At 42.1% G+C, this 16,333-nt stretch overlaps 3 protein-coding genes across 7 annotated transcripts in view; 2 read left to right on the top strand and 1 right to left on the bottom strand.

Moving 5' to 3' along the window:
- Window positions 1-51: 51 nt before the first annotated feature.
- LOC115560628 (SAM domain-containing protein SAMSN-1) lies at window positions 52-6,947 on the top strand. Of its 2 annotated transcripts, none has more exons than XM_030380011.1 (8): window positions 52-208; window positions 879-959; window positions 1,449-1,577; window positions 2,147-2,261; window positions 2,385-2,539; window positions 2,726-2,938; window positions 3,695-3,842; window positions 6,003-6,947. In XM_030380011.1, exons 1-8 carry the CDS (start codon window positions 152-154, stop codon window positions 6,158-6,160), a joined length of 1,056 nt encoding a protein of 351 aa, XP_030235871.1. In that variant the 5' UTR covers window positions 52-151; the 3' UTR covers window positions 6,161-6,947. The 2 variants fall into 2 exon arrangements, with proteins under 2 accessions (XP_030235871.1, XP_030235872.1); XM_030380012.1 differs by having other exon boundaries at window positions 2,391-2,539.
- Window positions 6,948-7,387: 440 nt separating this feature from the next.
- On the top strand, window positions 7,388-12,449 carry hspa13 (heat shock protein 70 family, member 13). Its single transcript, XM_030380010.1, has 5 exons — window positions 7,388-7,548; window positions 7,766-8,106; window positions 8,261-8,474; window positions 9,867-10,034; window positions 10,266-12,449. The coding sequence occupies exons 1-5, from the start codon at window positions 7,524-7,526 to the stop codon at window positions 10,832-10,834; spliced, it is 1,317 nt and encodes a 438-aa protein (XP_030235870.1). The 5' UTR covers window positions 7,388-7,523; the 3' UTR covers window positions 10,835-12,449.
- Window positions 12,450-13,692: 1,243 nt separating this feature from the next.
- Window positions 13,693-16,333, bottom strand: part of gdpd5b (glycerophosphodiester phosphodiesterase domain containing 5b) — a 40,219-nt gene continuing 37,578 nt past the window's right edge. For 2 of the 4 annotated variants that reach the window (XR_003979787.1, XR_003979788.1), the window contains 3 exons: window positions 16,087-16,199; window positions 15,543-15,853; window positions 13,693-15,161 (listed from right to left, as the gene is read on the bottom strand). Coding sequence is in view for 2 of the 4 variants with exons in the window: in XM_030380008.1 (XP_030235868.1) it covers window positions 15,076-15,161; window positions 16,087-16,199 (199 nt within the window). In the remaining 2 variants the exon portion in view is untranslated. The remainder of the gene's footprint in view (window positions 15,162-15,542; window positions 15,854-16,086; window positions 16,200-16,333) is intronic. The other 2 variants (XM_030380008.1, XM_030380009.1) reach the window with 1 other exon arrangement.

Consider the following 16,333-nt stretch of genomic DNA (forward strand, 5'->3'; position numbering starts at 1 on the left):
AAGTCAATTTCGCCACATCCTGCGTGGTTTGAGGAAGTGGGCAGGCTGACATCAAGGCAGATCTGCTGTTCAAACATTTCCTACCAGTACAAGTCAAGAAGCGAGAACAAAAACAAGAGCCAGTATAATTTACAGTTAAATATAATACAAAATGTTACAAAGGGCTGCCTCAAATGTTTCAGATAAAACCAAGAGCCACAAACCAAAGGTAAGTGAATTTTGAAATAAAAAGAGGAACATTTAAAGAGTCCAGTATTTCATGCAAATAACATAATTACCTGCTACCAAAAATCTGTGTTTGATCAAATTGAACAAATATTGGTTTCAAAGATTATTACTTTACTTTTTGGTAATCTTGGTTAGTGAGTTAAACAAAATTGACATAGTTCCCCAAAAAAAGTAAAAGTGGGATGGTTTGTTTAAAAAATGACTATAACATTAACATTAGAACGTATGTGTGTATACAGGGAGTCCCAAAGCAAGACGTGAGAGGAATGAAGAGACAGGCCTGTCTAGGGGCAAGGCCTCCATATTAAAATAGGCTTTTCAAGGATTATTCATTTATAGAATTATTTCGACGGCATTTGGGATGTGGGGTCCACAGTGAGAGGATTAAGTGAACTCGTGGCTTATGGAAAATTAAAAAAAACGAAAGCATTTCAGCAGTACTTATGGGGTCATGTCTGGCACACAAATGTGAATAAGCCAGCACTCCTCAATGCTGTTCTAAAACCTGGCTGCAATCGTGCAACCAACCTTCTACACATCAAATCATGACACTATTCTGGATTAATCACACCAGCCCACATACGACGACCACAATCCTATTAATTGACCCGATGGAGGTCTCATATTGTGTCTCTAATCCATGCCCACAGCGCTCCACCAGCTTTGGGAGGTTCGAGGGCCTCAGAAACCCACTATCACACTCCAAGCTGGAGGAGAATGGTACCGCAATGGTTGGTAGTTACATCACAGCCTTACTGTACCTTGTGTTGATCATTTTCTGTTCCTTTTATTTATATTCACTGTTTTTACTATGATTTTTCTGTGTTTGACCTCCTGTGAACATAACGTTATTCCTCTGTATCAATGAAGTAATGAAGAATCTGAATTATTGAAACTGAATGCAACTCCATGTCCTCACAAATACATGAAGTTGCTCAGTGTACAGTTTTTTAGCTTAACAAAGTTTTTTGTTTTTCAAGCAGTAACTATAACATAGAGGCACGTCTTCTACAGGGGATAGCAGTAGTAGGACAACCAGTTATGTTTACACTAACTGGCCTAGTAGATGCCAATTGGTCTTGAGAATGTCTTTGCCTTTTACGTAAGCTTTTTCACAGAATTCAATGGACTCATTTTGGTGAATTGGTAAAGATTTGTCTTTACCAATTCGAGGGCCTCAGAAACCCCTTTTTGACCAAAGCTCTTCCATGTTTGGATAGATTAAAGAAGAATTGGACGGTTTGGAATCAAATAAGTCAGCTGGACTGAGCAAGAAGATGAAGGCGATTTCACTGACCATGCGCAGAAAGATGGGCAAGAAGCATCAGAAGGCATGCTCTGAAGAGATGGTAAGTTACAGAAAATCCCACACAGAAACACAAAAACACAGCAACGCAAAAACAAAGTGACATAGAAACAGAGAAACATACAAACGCACAAACACATCTGTGACCTGTCCAGTTATCCACACACACACACACACACACACACACACACACACACACACACACACACACACACACACACACACACACACACACACACACACACACACACACACACACACACACACACACACACACAATGATGCATGTATTACTTGGAGGTTAATCAGTTTCCATCATCGCTGCTGATATTACATCCTTACATTTACTTTTTTTTTAAATTATTTTTCTTGCAACTTGATCAACAGGTCTAAATGTTAAAATTGCTTAGCAAATAAACACTTTAAACGGTTATCCTTAGTGGAACATTTAGGATTAACAATTCAGCAGATGTATTATTTCTGCAATTTAGGGTTAGTTACTCTTTGTAACATTCCTGGCACTGACTCTGCCAAAATAATGACATCTGTCTCTCATGAACAGACATGGCGGTTTTGAAACTTTGCTCACTAAGCATGTATTTGACCTTTCAGGGTGATGACACAGACAGAGAGCCAGATGGAGAGGCAGAGAGTTGCACTCAAGAGAAAGCTTCTTCAAAGACCAGGAACTCTTTAGAAAGTCTCTATAGTGGCCAGAGCTCTTCCAGTAAGTTCCAGCCTGTAAATTGTTCTATAGCTCTTCTTCTCCCCCTGCTGGTGAGAAAGCAAACAGCGCTGCTTTACAGCTGCAGAAACACTGTATTCACAACCCATTGTCTCGTGTTTACTGGTTCAGGTGGGGTAACCACTGAGTCCAATGGCTCCAAGAGAAACAGTCTTCGACTGGAGGAGGACGGATCCTACCCAGGACAGTTCTGTGGCCGAGCCCGAGTCCATACAGACTTTGTGCCCAGCCCGTATGACACGGATTCCCTCAACCTCAAGGTGCAGCAGATTGCATTGTTGATAAATGACCTCAAGCGAAAGCAAAGTTGCATTGTAATATTTTGATCAGGTTAATTTAATTTAAAAGAAAAAAAGTCTATTTTGTTATTGATTCATTTGTATACTGAGAAATAATTCCCCCAAAATAATTCCCCCAAAAGAACGTGATTCGTTATGTTTTGGCAGGCTGGTGACATCATCAGCGTCATCAGCAAGCCTCCGATGGGGATCTGGACGGGCATGCTCAACAACAAAGTGGGCAACTTCAAGTTCATCTACGTGGATGTTTTGGTCGAAACGGAGAAAGAGGAGGAGGCCCCGAAGATCAGACAACAGAAGCTGAGCAGAAGGCCAAGGCCCAACACCCTGCTGGAGCTGCTGGAGCAGCTTAATTTACAGGTGAGGAAGGGCCCTGAGGCAGGTCCTCCTGAAACCCAGGAAGTAATTCAACAATGTCCCATGTCCCCTTTACTGCGTCAAAGAGACATAGGAGTTATCCACTGGTTAAACATGTTTCAATAGTTAAAATAAATGAAGCACAGTTTAATTACTTAATCATCCCGGTTGAACCTATGCAAGTCTGATTGCTGACATGGCGACCCGTCAGAGATATGTTTATTGATGAAACCATGGAACCACGAAATCCCACACAGAAACACAAAAACACGGCAATGCAAAAACAAAGCGACATAGAAACACAGAAACATACACAAGCACACACACGCACACGCACACACACGCGCAAGCACGCCACACACACCCAAACACTCTCACACACACACACACACACACACACACACACACACACACACACACACACACACACACACACACACACACACACACACACACACACACACGCGCAAACACAGATGCGTGTATTACTTGGAGGTTAATCAGTTTCCATCATCGCTGCTGATGCCACATCCTTCAATTACGTTGATAATTTTTTTTATTTTCTTTCTGGCAACTTGGTTATCAACTGGTCTAAATGTTTATATTGCTTAGCAAATAGACACTTTAAATGTGATCCTTAGTGGAACATTACGATTAACAATCCAGCAGATGAATTACTTTCTGTAATTTTGAAAATTTGATGCAAATACAATAGTCCCAAGTCTCTCTTTGTAACATTCCTGGCACTGGTGTTCTCAGGAGTACGCCTCAGCCTTGCTTCTGAACGGTTACCAGACGGTGGATGACCTGATGCATCTAAAGGAGAAACACCTGATAGAGCTGAATATCAAAGACCCTGAGCACAGACGCAGGCTGCTAGCTGCAGCGGACTGCTGCTACACAGAAGGTCAGTAACACACTACTACTACTACTATTGCTACTACTACTACTACTACTGCTACTACTATTAATACTACCAATACTACTGCTACTAATATTAATATTACTGTACTGCTAATAATACTTATACTACTGCTGGTAATACTAATATTTCTGCTACTTCTAATAATACAAATTCTTGATTGCATTTATAAAGCGCTTTTCTAGATACCCAAAGCACTCAACATATTGAGAGTGTGTGTGCAGGGCTCTCAAGTCTCACGCGCTAGGCGTGAGACACACTCAATTCAACCCATGCACAAGCTCACACGCCACACTTATTTTACACGTATTTCTCATGCAGAGAAATGACCAGTATAGCGCCCACCAATTTCCGCCGCAACAGTGGAAAAGGTAGGAATCAAATGGGTTCCCCGTACGTAGGGTAATCAGACGTCCTCTTTTTCCCGGACATGCCCTTTTTTTGAGACACTTTTAAAAAAATGTGTCCGGGCTGAATTTCAAAATTGTCCTGGATTTTATTACAAAGCCTCATACATGTTCACATTGAATTTGCATTGTGTTTCTCTGGGTCGTTAACAAACGAGTTAGGCTACACCCTCCCCTACTTAGTTCTGTTCGCTTTGCATTGGTGGAAGTGAGTAGGGGGAGAGGTTAAGTAGAGCCTTCAGATTGGACGGTTTGACTTTAGAGTTAGCGTCATGTTTTGTATTTATTTTTTTACCATTATTGTTTTATAGGGACAAACATTAATACATTTCTCCTACAGGGGATTGATGAGATTCTATCTATTGAACAGAAAGAAACACTTGGTCATACTTTACAAACTTTACCACAGCATTGGCCTATTGAATGAGACAGATTTATTTTAAGCATTGGGCTGAATGCCATATTAATATATATTTTTGCACGTTTGTGACGTTTAAAATTTCAGGGAAAAGTATATGTCTCTACTGGCGTTGCTTAGGCCAATAGTTTTTGGAGGCCGTGTTGTTTCTGAATATAAGTGTTAAGGGACAATAATGCTTACTATCATACATTAGTCACCATGTCTCTGGAGACATTGGTGTGCAGTCACATGTTAATATACCCATACCCCCCCCCCCCCCCCCCCAGATCAGAGTCTCTAAGAAGAGAACACCTACAACCCTGTTATTATAATAATGTGATGACGTGGAAGAAGCTCTAGTCGTGAAGACACTGAATGAGGCAACAGCACGTCTCCCTCACCCCAACTAAAGCAACGCACCCTGCATGCTGAAAGAGGCTTGTCATGTGACTTCCTCTCCTGCACGCTTAATGTGAAGAGGCCGATTGTGCTCTTCTAATCTGCTCTTTTTAACCAGAAAGATGCTTATCTCTCTGTACCGAGTGGTAAACAAACCTTTCCACTTGAGTCGAAAAGAATTGTAATTCTGGGGGGGGGGGACTTTTCCAGGAGGGTCTTCATGACACTTTTCCAGGTGTGTGTGTGTGTGTGTGTGTGTGTGTGTGTGTGTGTGTGTGTGTGTGTGTGTGTGTGTGTGTGTGTGTGTGTGTGTGTGTGTGTGTGTGTGTGTGTGTGTGTGTGTGTGTGTGTGTGATAAGCCATTTAATGTCAAAGGGAAGTAGTGTTTGGTTTAGTGTGAGAGCAAACAGATGGCCGCAGGGTGACCTTCTAATGTGAGAGTGCTGACGTCAGATTCAAGCAATTTAATCAAGCTTACCGGCTATTATTCTGGCGGAGTGGCCACCTGATCACAGAAAGCCTTGGATTAAACATGACTAAATCAAAGGTACATTTATTCAAAGTCAAAATTAAAGAACTTTTGCAAAAATGTTGATATTGAACTGCATTTCAAACATATGCAAAGACTATTACAACACTTGTATCTCATGATGAGTCATTCGGTGTTAGCATTAAAACTAACATGAAGGAAGTTGCACACCTTAAAAGTCAAAAACTATAATTTTACTCTATTAAAGTCGGGTCGATTTTGCCCCTCCCAGTTAGTAGGTGAGACTTTCAGTATTAAAAAAAGTTTCTTTAATATTTTAAGCAAAGAGCTTGTTGACATGCTGCACATGACTTTTGAACATCCGCTTTAATCCATCATATTTTCACGTGCTAGTTGGTGTTCAGTAGCACCAGTGCCACATTGTGATCCAAATAAACCGATGTCCTCAGGTGATGGGCAGAAAGCGGCCGAGGAGGGGAGATCTACCTGTGGTCTGCCAGAGGAGGACATGGAGGGTCTCCGGGACTCCGGCTGCTTCATCCCCTCAGAGGGCTCCGACCCCCTGAAGGAGGAGGGAGACCCTGCCCCCAGCACGGCGGAGGGCTAGCCTGGGTCAGCACGGCCGCCCCCCCATGGAGGTCTTGATGTCATTATGACATTCTGGGATGTCATTGAACACATTGAATCAAATCCAGAGTCCCTGAGTCCCTTATTAAGGGCGAGGTGGTGAATTTGGTTCTGATATGCGCCCAACAAAGGGGTATAACATTCCTGGACAGTGCTTTATTTTGCCAGGGCAAAAAAGGCCCCTTCTAAAATAAATTAAAAGAAGTTCTGCATCGTGATATTAGTAGGTGAAAAACTGAAGACAACATACTTCTCTTGACCTGGGATTTTAGATACCTTACATTGCTCAGAAAAGTAAAATTATTAACGGATCTTCTTGTATATAATGTATATATATATATACAAATGCAGTGCTTTCTGTTTATAAAGCCTTTATCATAATCATATTTTTTTACTTCCTCAATGAAGGCATTAGAGTGAAGTAGTTACTAATGTAAAGTTTTAGTTTCCCATTATTACATTTCCAATTGAAATAAAGAATGGAACCAGATAAAGGAACTTTTGCAAGACTCTCTCTCTCTCTCTCTCTCTCTCTCTCTCTCTCTCTCTCTCTCTCTCTCTCTCTCTCTCTCTCTCTCTCTCTCTCTCTCTCTCTCTCTCTCTCTCTCTCTCTCTCTCTCTCTCTCTCTCTCTCTCTCTCTCTCTCTCTCTCTCACGCTCACTCTCTCTCCCTTAACTACATTACCCACAATCCCTGTGTTTTAAGATTCGTCACTCTCCTCACTGTTTTGTTAATGAAAGCAATAAAATAATAAATAAGAAAAGTAGCTTGTTGCTTGTTTTCTGTCTCATATCAAGATAAACCCTGTTTTCTAGCCCGGAGGGGACAGCACGAGGAATAAGGAACTGGCTACTCGCCTGTTCTCAGTCCGTTCAAAATCATAACATAACAACCCTTATGTTCTATATGAGACAGACTTCTATGTTTAGATATGACCATGTGTTTCAATGTTTCTTGTAAATGAATTCATGAATGCATAATGCTGTCATCAATAAAAATGATGTTTCTTACGCATATTGCTTGTATAGATATTGAATGAAATATCAGTTCACACTTTTGCTTCTGTTAGAGGAAGTGCTAAATAAACCCCATAGGCCGAAACGCAGCATAAACGTGTATGTTATTGTTAGGTGAACCGCCAGGTGTCGCTACGCTCAACTGTGAGTCTCAAAATACCTTAAAAGAACTACAATACCCAGGCTCATGGGACTCAGGAACTACGACACAAAGATGACGTGTAGTTGTTCCATACGCTTGGAACGCTACGGTCAGACGCAATCTTTAGAAGACCGGGCATCCTTCACAGTATAATAAATACATTATCACTACAGACCGCATAGTTATGTCTGGAGAAGTGTCCATGATAGGTAAGTTATCTTACATTGCTACATAATAAATTCTCGCTAACGTTACGTTACTGTATAATGTTTTAGCTAACTAGCTGTTTTGTCTATTGCTCATGAAGGCAACTACGTGTTATTGGCCTGATCTTAGAACCACCTAGTGTTATTAATCATTGTTTAGGTTGTATAATAATTTATATGTAATCGCAACTTGTCTCTTCCGGTCCGCTGCTGACGCCAGGTTCTGTCATCCTCGCCTTGTTCCTGGCCGGCTACCTGGGCCAGCAGTATCTGCCTCCTCCCAAACCCAGAGTGATCGGGCTGGATCTGGGGACCACGTACTGCTCGGTGGGGGTGTTCAACCCCGGGGTCGGCGACGTCGAGGTGATCGCCGATGAAGAAGGAAGGAAAAGCATACCCAGTGCTGTGTCGTTCACCCTCACCGAGGTCCTGGTGGGGCATGAGGCCCAGGACCTGGCTGACAGCAACCCCCAGAACACAATCTATGATGCGAAACGATTCATAGGCAAGATCTTCGACCCCAACCTTTTAGAACAGGAGAGTGCTCGCTATCCATTCCAGGTGAGCTATGTTGTTGTTAATGTATTATTTAAAGTGGCAAAGTATATTAAGTTTATACTAATTCAAACAAATGTATTTAACTTTATTTTTATAGCCGTACAAGACATGTTTCAGCTTAAATGCTCAAGTGCCATCTTTCTTTACCGTCCGCTAGGTGATAAACAACAACGGCAGTGCAGAGTTCCTAGTTACCACCAATCTGACATTTACTGTCAGCCCAGAGTTCATTGGCTCCAGACTATTGTTGAAGATGAAGCAGATGGCTGAGAAACACCTGGGGATGCAGATAGAGAAGGCTGTTATCTCTGTGCCCGCTGAGTTTGACGAAAGACAGCGAAACTACACTATCAGGGCTGCTAATCTTGCTGGTCAGTAGTCACTTTCTATTTTAAAGTAGTTTCCTGGATTGCTGTACAGTTCACAGCAATGGCGTGTCTGCAGTAATTTCTGCCATGTTTCTCTCAATTCTATTCAACTTCTTGATTCTCCAAATTCTAATTTGTAATCAGGGAGCTTAGAAATAACTAAGTTGAGTCAATTGTTACTTAAAGGAGAAATCCGGTGTAAAATGGATCTTGGATATGTTTGGTATGATAACGAGTTGGAATGTTCGTTTGGGAGCAAAAAAAACGCATATAGACGCATTCATAAGTTGGCTGTTTTAGCCGATTCTACCAAAACGCTTTAAACTTGGAACGATAGGGGCATGTCTCATGGTAATCACTAAATCGTTATTTTAAACCACTTACAAGGCTAGAAGTAGCCCTACACTTCTTTGGTAGTATAATAAGGGTCTCAAACGAGCCATTGATAACTAACTTGATAACTGTAAGTGTACAGATTGTTTATTAAAAAATTGTTTTTATTTATTTTATGCACACAATACCATCAGTAATTCACCCGTCGACACCATCTTGTCTTCAAGACTCGATAGGTAGATTGGCGAACACAGAGCTTGTGACATCTGTCTACAACACGCAAGCTCCGTGTTCGCCAATCTACTTATCGATCTACTTCTAGGCTTGTAAGTGGTTTAAAATACCGATTTCGTTTTTATCGCCCCTATCATTCAAAGTGTATAGCGTTTTGGTAGAACCGGCTAAAACAGCCAACTTAAGAATGTGTCTACATGCGTTTTTTTTTGCTCCCAACCGAACATTCCAACTCGTTATCATACCAAACATATCCCAGATCCATTTTACACCGGATTTCTCCTTTAAAGATTACTAGAGGGGATCGCTTGCCACTACAAACAAACAAGAAAGTTGCCTTCACTTGGCCTTCCCTTTTCCAAAAAGGAAACGCAGAGATGTATGTAAATAAGCAGATACCTGTCTTACCCAGATTCTGATAATTTATTTATTTCCAAATTCATCATTGTTCATCCAGAAGGTGAGTTTGCTGGGTTAGCTTTTGCTATCTACTTCGATTGACTTGCAGTGTTACAGTAGCCTAGGTCCTGTTTATTTGAAAGGGAATACACTGCGGCCACTGACAGGTTACCCAGACATAAGCAGCTGTTAATACGAACATGAATTTGACATACACAATGATCATGAACAATGATTTACATATAACTGGAGAATCCCTTTTACCTTTTAATTGAATGCGTTATTTAAAAACATAGTAGATTTCATCAAACTCACTTTTATCTTGTTTTGTGGTGGTGCATGGTTTGTATTTTTTCAATTCACTCACCGTCCATGCAGAATGTTGCTACTAGCTTGGTTAACGACTGTAATGTGACGGCCCACCTCCAGGTTTAGAAATCCTACGGGTAATCAACGAGCCCACGGCGGCTGCTATGGCGTACGGCCTCCACAAGGTAGAGGTGTTCAACGTGCTGGTGGTGGACCTGGGTGGAGGAACGCTGGACGTGTCCCTGCTCAACAAACAGGGAGGCATGTTCATCACCAGGGCCATGGCAGGTAGGCCGGTCACCCCTCTCTATCCCTCATCTCAAATTGCTGCAGATCAACCAGTTGGTTTGTATAGGAAAAGTTACAAGGCTTTTATTGTCTGAAACGTTTTTATAGTTTTAACTTTTTGAAGAGCTTTGGTCTACTGGTCTAAAGTCCTGTTTCTTTCTATTTTGTAACTGTGTACATCTGTAGTTTACTAGTAGGCCTATATTGAAACCCCTTTGGTTTTGTCCCTAGGGAACAACAAGCTGGGCGGCCAAGACTTCAGCCAGCGGCTGCTGCAGCACATGATGGACCAAGTCCTGCAGACGTTCGGCATCGCAGTCTCTCTCAAAGAAGACGTCCACCGCCTCCGTCAGCACGCCGATGAGGCCAAGCTCAACCTCACCCTCCAGCCCAGCGTCAGCGTCCGGGTGCCCCTGCAGCTCCAGGCGGCGGAGACCCCTGCAGCCGGGAAGCCGCCCGTCCTCTTCCAAATGACCGTCACCCGCGAGGCGTTTGAGGAGCTCAACGCGGACCTCTTCCAGAAGATCCTGGAGCCCATCAAGACGGTGCTGGTGGAGGGCCGCCTGAAGGCTGAGGAGGTGGACGAGATCGTGCTCGTGGGAGGCTCCACCAGGATACCCCGGATCAGGCAGCTGATCCGACAGTTCTTCGGCAAGGAGCCCAACACGTCGGTGGACCCCGACCTGGCCGTGGTCACGGGGGTGGCCATCCAGGCGGGCATCATGGGAGGTTCCTGGCCCTTGCAAGTCAGCGCCATAGAAATCCCAAACAGACACCTGCGCAAGGTCAATTTCAACTAGTCACGGATAGAGGCCCCCAACTCTCAGCCTAAAACCATGACATAGAGGGTACCCGAGGAATACGACTGAATACTTAAAAGTGCAATGCTTCTGAAATTAGGCAGGTGTAGTCTCTGGTGAAGGTGCACAATGGATGAATGCTGTTGGGTCACCAGAATCATTGGTAAGGGCAAGAAGAACCAGTCGCTTATGGAGATATCTATAGGATGTTGTTTAAACAGCTATACGTGGATTTGAGAAAAACATAGTTTTAAATTATTTGTTAACATGTATCAACATCATTTGTTACCAATGTCACTGGTTCATGCTTCTGATAGTAATAGGTGTTCATTTTGGATGTTTTCTAGTGACAGATTGCTTTGTTGTACATGTTTCTCGTCAATGCAATGAGATGCCATCTTTACATTTAGCTGGAAGGTTATCATGACTTTTTGCATGGCATTTCTGATAGTGTGCCATTCAGGGACCGATCCTTTACATATAGATATAGATATTATTATACATTGTAAATCAGCCAGTTCATCCAGAACTTTAAATATTATTTATTTATTTATTTGCACATTTGAATGGGCCTGTGAGCGCTTTACGTATGGCGATACTGGCGCCCCCTCCCTTACTTTTCCAACAGATGTTGACCCAATGTGCGTGCCTTTTCTGAGCGCTACCATAGTGTTTACGGTAGGGGTGATGTGCCACAGGCTAGTGCTTCTTCATATGGCCTGTTAATGAAGACAAAAGGCTGATGTGTAACAAAGACATAAACACTGGCATTAGGTTCCACAGCAGGTTATTGGGACAAAAGATGACAGTGTAATTGCTAGGACTACTTGCTACTTGCTGTAGTTTGGTCTGGCTTTGCGAGACTAGGACTACTGCAAAGACAACGGTTTCTCAAGACCTCATCAACAACACATTAAGTAACTTATAGGAGCCTACTTAATATGTTCTACATTGGAGCATTCAGCAGCTTGTCATTCCAATGTATGTTTTTTTGCAGATTGAGTTGTCCGTATAGATTGGCCAATCAGCTGCTGGGAAACTGCTCTGCTTTGACATGACTCATCATCATGTCAGAATATGATGTTGGAGCTCCGCCAGTCAGATTTAGTATATTTATTTTTCTCCAAAGAGCTCACTTCTAGCAACGTGAAAGGTCCAACCTCAGCAAGCCACTTTGAAGGCCCACCTCTGCCATGTTCAGGCTTATTATATGGCAATGGCCCAATTGGCTACATGCAGTTTTCGTGTTGCCTAGGAAACGCTTGTGGAAATGTGTTAATGCCATGACCTTGTGTTGCTATACATGTTCGTACTTTGATGTGATTAGGTTGAATTATTTCAATGTGTACATTATCAAGGAACGTGTTGACATATAGTCCTAGCCACGGTCTGTATGTTTCCCAAGGAAACGATAAACTGTATATGCCTGCCGCTTTTAGAATTTCATTCAAATCTCATTCCGAAACTTATTCTAATTACGTAAGATTAACATTAGGCCTCACGCTGCCTCGCTTTCGTACTGATAAATATACTGATAAATCAGATGACTATGTAAATAGGAAGATGTGTGTTTATTCTTACTGAAGAGTATAATAAATAACTATTTTCATAAGGATTTTTTTTTTTTATTCCTATCGTAAAGTGAAATTTACAACTGATACTTAAAAGAGCAAACGTATTTATTTTAGTCAATTAAAGTTGTGTAACTTTAAACATCCACTTCAGATGACTTGATTTCTTATATAGGGCTTTGTTGAAAGGGTTGGCAAAATTCTAGTTGATGCAGTAGGCCTACATAAAATCCAAGCGTGGATTAATAATTAATGTATTCATCCTAGAATGTTGATACAAGCCACATTTTTAAATCTAACCAGCTTTGAACTGATGATTTAAGGCTAATTATAGTTTGAGAGAAATTTGATTGATCAAAAGTCAAAATGAAAGCAATATTTCACCAAAATTTCAACCCTCCATTCGCTTGCATTGACCAGGCTGCCAACGCCTTTCAAGATCAACTTTTCAAATGCTGTGATGTTTATTTACATCGTTTGTTTTTCCTACATTTTTTTCTATGCAAGTAGAACAGCCTTTTAACAGAAAGTATTGCACATACTTCCTACTGTCCTGTAGCAGCTCTTCTTCCGTCTTAATATGACTGTACAGTCTGAGTCATATGCTTCCGCAAATTAGCTTTCCTCTTTCCTTATCACTATTCAACTGCCTGCGCAATGTAAGTGACTAGAAGCTATTTGCTGGTGTGGAAGTAGATTGTAAAGGAGAACCAAAGTCCCTGACGCCATCTTCCAGACATCTGATGAGATAGTTTTTCCCTGTTGGCAGCCATCCATTGTAGCCTCAATCCACGGAGGCAGCTAGGTCATCAGTCCTGCTCAGGTACTGCTAACCCCATCAGCCAGGCTTACTTCACCTGTCTGTCATAAGGACCACGACCCCTTATTGTGAAAACAAGGGCCAGTTCAAAATGACTGCAAGACGAGTGGCCTATTCACTATATTGTCTTTATTTACCCAAATCCTTGATTTAAAATTACTTCTCATAACTGAACCTTTTGGATTGTAAGTGAACTGTGGGTTGAGACAACAATCAAACTAATGTTAGTTATCTTAAATACAAATGTATTTTAAACTTCCAATGGGAGTGGCCTGCATTTATATAATATGATCCACATAAAATGTAAAGATGAAAATGTTGTGAAAAAATATATTTTTTACATTATGCACCCTCTACCATAGTTTTTCGAGCCAAATCGTCCTGGCTAAATAATTATAAAAATCCGCTCAAACGAAAAAAATCAGCTCTTCTACACATGGCTCAAAATGAACACAATTCTCAGAAACTCTTGTTTCAAATGAGCTTTTAATGTTAACCTTTGAGGCACAGTAATAGGCTACCCAAAGAGAGAAAATAACACAAAAGGCAATCCCTTTATTGACCCTGCACAGCCGGTTGTTATGCAATGTCCCTTCAACCGCTTACAGATTTCTTTTCACATAAAAACACCCCACTTCATTTGCCCAAAAGCACTCACATTTTGTTTCACGCCATCATCAGCAAACATAAATGTCTTCAGTTGACAACATGCTGTAGGTTAACTGCAATCCTCAACAAGTCTTTCCAGCAAAGTACGGACATCTTGACTTCCACAGGGCCATGACGATTGGTCCTATGTGTGTTACACACCATGGTCACATCGTTAAAATGCTGCTCCTAGCCAGAGCATAATTTACCATCTACTTATACAGCGACACACTCATACCAACACTGCAAACACCCAGTCAGTCAACCAAATACATTGTAGGCCCTCACATCTTAAAAAAAGAAATACGTCCAAACACATTCACGTGCACCTTAAAAAGACACCATAAAGAGCAAACTTCAGACTGTTCCATCACTTCGTTTAGTGTCTCTTAGGGAGCGCAGCTCCGACTAATCTCCTGGTGAGGTCAGCCCTATCCATGCATGGATAATAGAGGCATCATTTAAATACCCCTCTCTCAGGGAAAAACATTTCACTTGGTCGAGCAGGTAGGAACCGTGTAAACAGCAAGGCGATATTTTTGTCCTTTAAAAAACAAAATATAAATATTAAAGTTTAGTCGTGTTAATCACACAGCAGAGCAGTGTGTCAACATCAGGCAACATTTCCTTGTGTTGCCTCATACTTTGTCGACATCTCGTGTACAACTCTACCAAAGCTATCGTCGCCAGATAAAACTTAAAATGTCAACTACAGTGTGTTAAATAAAGTGACAGCTTTCCCAAAACACGCTTTCAAGAAAATCATTAATAGAGAGCTAAAGAAAACCATGTTTAGGGAAGCAGGCATTGGTAACGTATGGCGCGCCTGAAATATCTCGACCCAGCAAAGGAAGCCAAAGATTTGGCTAAATATTTTCAATACTAAAAAGTGCTTTACAGTCTCACATTACAATATGTAGTTCAGACGAGCATGAACAAATCTTATATACACAACGTATGCACAGCAAATGGGAAGTTTCCATATCATCCCCAGAAAATGCAGTGGTCTGCAGGTCAATAAGTAGCACAAGGGAAGAGACCAGACTTACAACTATTCAAATGACTTCAGGAAAGGAAGAAAAAGAAAGTTATCTTACATTGTCACTTTGTGTTTGTGTACCGCCCCCCCACCCCCATCTCTAATATTCCCTTTCATACAGGCAGGAGTTTCCTTGTAGTGGATGTAGGTGGGCCAATGGGAATCACTGTGTGATGCCTTCGTTGGTGTAGTAGTCATAACTGTTCTCCATGTACAGCTCATCAGCGGTGCCGATGCCGTTGCTGACCTCTAGGGGGCGCCAAACGACAAGGATAAAAAATAAATATTGTTAGTTAGATGGTTTGAACTATTGCAGTGTATAATAAATTATTAAATGAAACGATCAGTTTTATAATGGAAGCGTTATTTTTTCCAGATAAATTTAATTAAAAGGCAAATATATGGCCAAAATGTGTCGCATCCAGAAGGTTGAATGATTGACATTTAACAATGAACGTGAATCAATGAACAACTTAATGATTGATGAAACACATTGGCATTCAAGGCTCTTAGAGATCATCCTTGAGAACACAGAGCGAGCCAACAGTTGCTGTCGAACAATCCTTTTGGAAAATGTCACTAAAAAAACCAACACAAATCATTACAACAAATGTGACCCATCACGCTCACCTTCTCACCCCTCCCCCCTGAATAAGAAGCTGGGTTGACACCCTGGGGTGTCACAAAGCTTACGCACACACGCCTCTGTCTCCGGTAATGGGGAAAGTTGCATTTAGGAGGAGGTGGAGTGGGAGGCAAGGAGATGCATGGATGTGTACTGTGAAGTACGCAGGGGGATGGAAACACTGGACAACGGAATGGGTTGGAGTAAGGAAGTGTAGGAGGAAGAAGAGGCCCAGCTGGACTGGAGAGATGGAGAGGAGGTGGTTGGGCATCACATACGTAGGATGGATGGAGGCAGGTTGACTACTGGGGCGGACCTTAGTAGGGAGGGGGGGGAGAGGAAGGACATTTACAAACACTCAGGAGAGATGCATGCTGGGAAACAAGTCACATACCAGCTTGGCCTACCCGATTCTCTCCAAAATAATGGCTGCTTTGCTTACCTTTTTATTGTTTGCCACATATGAAGCCATTTCTGAGTACAACAGTTAACCAAACGCAAACACAACAACAACAACCACCACAACAACAATCAGCCCTGGGTCCTAACCAGAGAAGATGAGCTTCTCCTTCATGATGTTGACGTCTTGGCTGGACCTCCTGCCTGCTGCCTTCAACATGATCTGCTCCGGGTTGTAGCTGCGCATACCGCTCATCCTGAACCTGTAGGAGTGGGGGTCACACAAGTCAGGGGTCAGAGGTCAGGGAACGCCAGGAACACCAAGAGGGGCCGTTGGAGATGACCTTGGTGGCCTCTGCTCGCACTGGGTGACATGACGGGGACGTGTCAGTTTAAC

The sequence above is a fragment of the Gadus morhua genome, chromosome 16, assembly GCF_902167405.1.
Source record: "Gadus morhua chromosome 16, gadMor3.0, whole genome shotgun sequence".
NCBI classification, from domain to species: Eukaryota; Metazoa; Chordata; class Actinopteri; order Gadiformes; family Gadidae; genus Gadus; species Gadus morhua.

What these genes read in the sequence shown, in the direction of transcription:
- LOC115560628 (XM_030380011.1), top strand. Translation starts at nt 152, where the DNA reads ATGTTACAAAGGGCTGCCTCAAATGTTTCAGATAAAACCAAGAGCCAC. An exon ending in AGGAGAATGGTACCGCAATG is followed by an intron (nt 960 to 1,448) that starts GTTGGTAGTTAC and finishes ATGTTTGGATAG; the next exon opens with ATTAAAGAAGAATTGGACGG. An exon ending in TGGAGCAGCTTAATTTACAG is followed by an intron (nt 2,939 to 3,694) that starts GTGAGGAAGGGC and finishes TGGTGTTCTCAG; the next exon opens with GAGTACGCCTCAGCCTTGCT.
- hspa13 (XM_030380010.1), top strand. Translation starts at nt 7,524, where the DNA reads ATGTCTGGAGAAGTGTCCATGATAG. An exon ending in GTGCTCGCTATCCATTCCAG is followed by an intron (nt 8,107 to 8,260) that starts GTGAGCTATGTT and finishes ACCGTCCGCTAG; the next exon opens with GTGATAAACAACAACGGCAG. An exon ending in CAGGGCTGCTAATCTTGCTG is followed by an intron (nt 8,475 to 9,866) that starts GTCAGTAGTCAC and finishes GCCCACCTCCAG; the next exon opens with GTTTAGAAATCCTACGGGTA.